The sequence below is a fragment of the Grammomys surdaster genome, unplaced genomic scaffold (assembly GCF_004785775.1).
Source record: "Grammomys surdaster isolate TR1022 unplaced genomic scaffold, NIH_TR_1.0 313, whole genome shotgun sequence".
NCBI classification, from domain to species: domain Eukaryota; kingdom Metazoa; phylum Chordata; class Mammalia; order Rodentia; family Muridae; genus Grammomys; species Grammomys surdaster.
Window position 1 is genome coordinate 59,920 of NW_021604732.1, and position 5,326 is coordinate 65,245.

At 40.0% G+C, this 5,326-nt stretch overlaps 1 protein-coding gene across 1 annotated transcript in view; it reads right to left on the bottom strand.

Annotated features, from left to right (window-relative positions):
• Positions 1-3,776, bottom strand: part of LOC114629631 (olfactory receptor 10-like) — a 4,707-nt gene extending 931 nt beyond the window's left edge. Inside the window, exon 1 of the mRNA XM_028777700.1 lies at positions 3,746-3,776. Within this exon, the coding sequence (XP_028633533.1) occupies positions 3,746-3,776 (31 nt within the window). The remainder of the gene's footprint in view (positions 1-3,745) is intronic.
• Positions 3,777-5,326: the final 1,550 nt, after the last annotated feature.

Here is a 5,326-nt window from a genome sequence, read left to right on the forward strand (position 1 = left end):
TCATGAGCCAGCTGTGTCTCCTGCCCTGAAGTAAACGTTTCTGTGAGTCTCAGCTTAGTTACCTGTAAAAAAAATAGTATTAATAACTTGTTTCAAGCAGTTTTGTTTATGGTTACATGAAATAACTCATCATGCATATTACACAAATTTGTTCGCACTGTTCTGCCTTCAACAGTAACAGTTAACTCATGCAAATGAGGCTGCATAACTCACTCAGGATCGTATGTCCGTCACTCACTGCAGTAGCTGGAAAATAACTATCAAAGAAAATTACTGCCTGCCTGCCTGACTGGTTGACTGAAATGAATGAATGAATAAATGATACAATAAATAAATAAATAAATAAATAAATAAATAAATAAATAAATGTGTAAATGAATGAATGAATGTATAAATGAATGAATGAATGTGTAAATGAATGAATGAATAAATGATACAATAAATGAATGAATGAATGAATGTGTAAATGAATGAATGAATGAATGAATGAATGAATGAATGAATGTGTGCATTCGTAACCCTGGACTGTGTCTGATATACATGGATGTTCCAGCAATCTACACTGCTGCTCACTATTAACGCAGGGTTTTTGTTCACTTCTCTCCTTCTAAACAATGATTTTTATATCATGGCATGTAGAATTGAATAACATATTTCCTTTTTTTCATTTTTTTGATTTCATGTGAATGGATGCTTTGTCTGCATCTATGTCTGTGCACCCTGTCTGTGCCTGGTACCCATAGAGTCCAGAAGAGGACACTGAATCCCCTAGAAATAGTATTACAGATGACTGTGAGCCAGTAGGTGGAAATCTGAATCCAGGTCCTCTGGGAAAACAACAAATGCTAACCACTGAGCCATGTCTTCAGTCCCCACCTAACACATTTTCTACTTAGTGCTATAATTTTAACATGATAAACAAATGAACAATGATCCAGTATGGGAAAACTCAGAGCTTTCGATCAGTGGTGATCATTTTAATGAATGAAAAGTTGGGATAATTTTGAAGCAGGGGCATGAAGCTTAATTTTCAGTGCTTGATGTTAGTCAGCTAGATGCTCTATCCAGGACTGGCAATACCCATGAGGAGTCAGGGGCAAAACTGGCAGACCCGGAAGCTTAAAGCACCAAACTCTAAAAACTAGGGACTTTAGGCTTCAGAAGCTAGCTTCTGGGGTAGGTGTGTGTGTGGGGGGGGGACACACCTCAGAAGCCAACCTCAATTGATAGCCTGAGCAAATGAAAATTTAACTTTTTCCAAGGGAGTCTCACTTGGGAAGCAAACTAATCTTAAGTGTAGGCTGGAGATGGCCAAGAGAAAATGAACTCAGTGGCATATTGGGAGGTTCCCTGCCTCACAGTGTCTTGTCAGGGCATTTTTAAATCTTATTTTTATTTTATGAATACATATTTTTTTTAGCTTTTTACCCCACAGGTTTCAGGTTAGTGCTATTAAGGAATTCCTCAGTGTGCAAGTGAGTACATCTCTGTGTCTATATAGATTTCTTATGCCTTTTCTTGGGCTTTTCCCTTCTGCTTGTTTTTTCCTATCCTATTCTGATGTACTAGTTCTTGCTTTATCTTATTATATTCTGTTCTATTATTATCGTTGTGAAGCCTGTTTGTTTTCTAATGAGAGACAAATGGGGGTGAGTGGGGTGTGGAGGGAAAGAGCTGGGAAAAGTAAAAGGAGAGGAAATCATAATCAAGATATATTCCTGGGGGGGAAGTGGGCGAAAGAATCCCACCTATGACTACAGATCCTGTGATTGGAAGCTTAGTGCTCTGGGCTTTCAGCACCAGTGGCCATGAGGGAATTCTGACAGCAGCCACCAAGAGGCAGTTCATCTGCGTGTCCTCTGCTCAAGGAAGCTAGGGACCAGGAAAGGGTCTAACAGCTCTCGATTGGGGATTTTAATTTCCCCAGCATCCCGCATCTTGCATCTTGCCTATTTAAAAGAAAAAAAAATAAAAAAGTCTGTTTACCACATATATACAAAGGAACACTAAATAAACCCAGTAGAGTGCACGCATGTGTGTAAAACAGTAGTTAAAGATGAGAGGCCATGAGTTTGAGAAGGGTTGTGAGCATCGAAGAGGCTGGTGTGAAGGAGAGATGGAAATGACATAACCACACTACTGCTTTTGATGATCTCAAAAGAGATACAAATTTACAGTAAAAAAAAAAATACTTTTTTGAGAGTGTGTGTGTTTCCAATCAAGACTTTTTGTTAACATTAACAGCACTCTACTCTTGGATCATTTTATCTGTCTCAATCACAGTTGGATAATTGTAATAATGGAGGATATTGAAGCTGCAAGCTTTTGTCCTGTGACACACTAGGTCACAAGAATGTGGATGACAACCCCAAATAGCCAAATTATCTCTAGGAAAGAAAAACAAAGTCAGATATGTCACACTTCCAGGTACATTACAGAGAAACAGTAATTTAAAAACAATAAAGAACACATAGACCATTGGGATGGGAAGGTCCATTCGGGAGAAAGCAATGATGGCAGTACTGTCAAAGAGAGTTAGAGAATAGAAAATCAGAATATAAATAAAGAAGATGAATTCTAGTTCAGGCCAGTCTGAGAAGCCCACCAAAATGAAGCCTTTGCCCAAACTGGTGTTGAAGCTTCCTATAGCCTTTGTCCTGAATAAGTACCCGAAGGCTATTCAGTGCATCCTATGAAGAATAAGAGTTCATATGCTGTTTACAGTATTCCTTAAGCATGAGTTAGTATCTCTTCTGGTATCCAGCCCACTTCCCTGCAGCCTTCCATTCTCACCCCTTCCTACTTTAGGCAGAAGACGTCTGAATTAAGAATGGTATCATCATTGTTCGAACCATATCTCTGCTGCCTCTTTGTTCCTAGATTTAGCCAGGTCTCTCAGTCCTATAGATTTGATATTTTTTGTTCTCATTACACTGAGATTTTGACATAACTCACCACCATGGACATTGCTTTAAAAACAGTGAGAAGGTGGTTCTGGGAAAAGCAAATGTGACGCACATGTCGTACACATGAGGGCTGGAGATTAGACCCTCAGCATCTATAAAACCCCCTCCTTTGCTCAGAATCATCAGTAAATTGTCAGGCTCAAGTGCGTTTCCTTTATTGTAAGACCACATCATCAACTTACTGTGCCAGCATAAAGAATACAGTATCTGACCTCCTGTCCAATAATTTTATTACTGGCTTGGAGATAGATTGGTGGTACAGAAACTGTCTAGTGTTTGGGAAACTCTGGTTTTATTATCAGAACTGCAAACATATCTCCGTGTTTAAAGAGACCATTCATATACAGAGGCACTCACAAACACACAGAGAGATGAAGGTAGATACTCACCAGTTTCTGTGATGTAGGTCATTAGCAGTACCAGATGTGTCAGTGCCTAAATGCTTCGTGCTTGATAGAGGGAGTTACATCTGCCCAGTGTCATTGAAAGATGACTTAAATGGATAACAATGTATTAAATCTAATCCAATTTCCCCATGTTATGTTTGCATATGTAACCCTCTCCTCAGACTCTGGAGAACTAACTCTCAACCAAAGCTGAGTAGGCACTCAATCATCCTTGGCTTCATTCTGCTCTAGTGTGTGTCCTACAGACCCAATCACTTCTTCACAACAACACCAACGCCCACTCTAGAGTTTCCTGTGAATATTTATGGTGGTCTTCGAGATTCCTTTATGAAATATTTAATAATAACTCATCAACATTTTATAGTATATGACCAGAAAATAAAGCTGGGTGATGGTAGTTCATGTCTTTTGTCCCAGCACTTGAAAGGTAGAGACAGAAAGATCTCTGAGTTTGAAGCCAGTCTGATCTACAGAGCAAGGTCCAGGACAGCCAGGGATACACTGAAAACCTTGTCTTGGAAAAAAGAAGAAAAACCACCAGAAAATAAAATGAGTACAGTCTGCTCAACTGAAATTCAAAGTCTGGGCGAATACACTGCTCTTTAAACATTGGTTCCCCACGCAGGACTTTGCCTCAAATTAGGAAGAACCCTCTTCCATCCTCTGCCCCTTAATAAATTGTCCTTCATTTAGTTTCAACAGTTTTGGTCATGACTCTGCTTTCTGTCTCCTGGATCTGACGTCTTTGCTTTGCTTTGCATTTTAGGTACTAGGTGTCTCAGAAATTGAGCTTTGAAAGAGACTGTAAACCCTGCACAGCTCTCCAACTGTGTACTCAGTCAAGTTCTGGTAAAGAAAACACTTGTGCTTCCCTTCTTTAGTTCTATCTGGAAGATCATGTGAGTCCTGCTCCTCTCTGGTTCTGACTTCATCTGTGGTGTGGAGGGCTTGAAGCCCAGCTGATCCTAGATAAGGCTTGCTTATCTATGACTCTCTGCCCCCAAGAGTCTCACCAGCCAGGCACATCACTAAGAAGAAGGAACTGTCCTCCACCTTACTCTTGGTCTCACTTATCCTAACTAAGACTAGGAAGGACCTGGTATATTATTAAGCTACTCTTTCCCCTCTGGACACTGTCTTTAATAGCAGTGGCAACAAAATTATTTATTACCCGTGACCTTTGAGACCTCTGGGCCCCAATGTGGCAATTATAACCAACTGGCAGGTTCTCCAAGATGTTCTCACTATCCTCAGTGCCTACAATCCCCGGCACATAGCCCAATCTTAGCTTCTCTGTTCCCCACTCACTGCCCGGTTTAAATCAGTTCATTCATGGTCTTTAGAATACACAATTTCTCTTGGCTCATGCAGCTTTATGCTGTGAGATTCCTCATGTAGCCCCAACTTGGACCTGAGTCCTGCTAGCCCCCCCCCCTAAAATTAGATCATATTCTGTGTCTCATATAATCCTACCATGGTCACCACCATCCAGGTGTCTTATTTCTATAGGATTCTAATCAAACACTCCTGTTCTCGATTATGCACGTCACTAATCCAACTAAGCATTTATTCCTTTGAGGAAGAGTTTGACCTTTCAGGGGCTCTTCAAATTCCATATGAGTTTTAGAGTAGGTGTCTTTCTTTCCTGCAAGTAAAATATTTCTGCATTTTTGCGGAAGTTGAATGAAATCTGTAGAGTGCTTTGAAATAATGTTGCCATCTTAACAATATTTGGCTTTCTAGCCTACGGTCGTGGGATCTCCATTTGCTTTCATTTCTCTTGCAACCATTTTACAGATTTTCATATACTGGTCACTTATTGTCTTAGCTAAATGAATTTCTAATTTTTTTTTGTTAGAGGTAACTGATTTTCTTTTTCAGCACACACACACAGACACACACACACAGAGAGAGAGAGAGAGAGAGAGAGAGAGAGAGAGAGAGAGAGAGAGA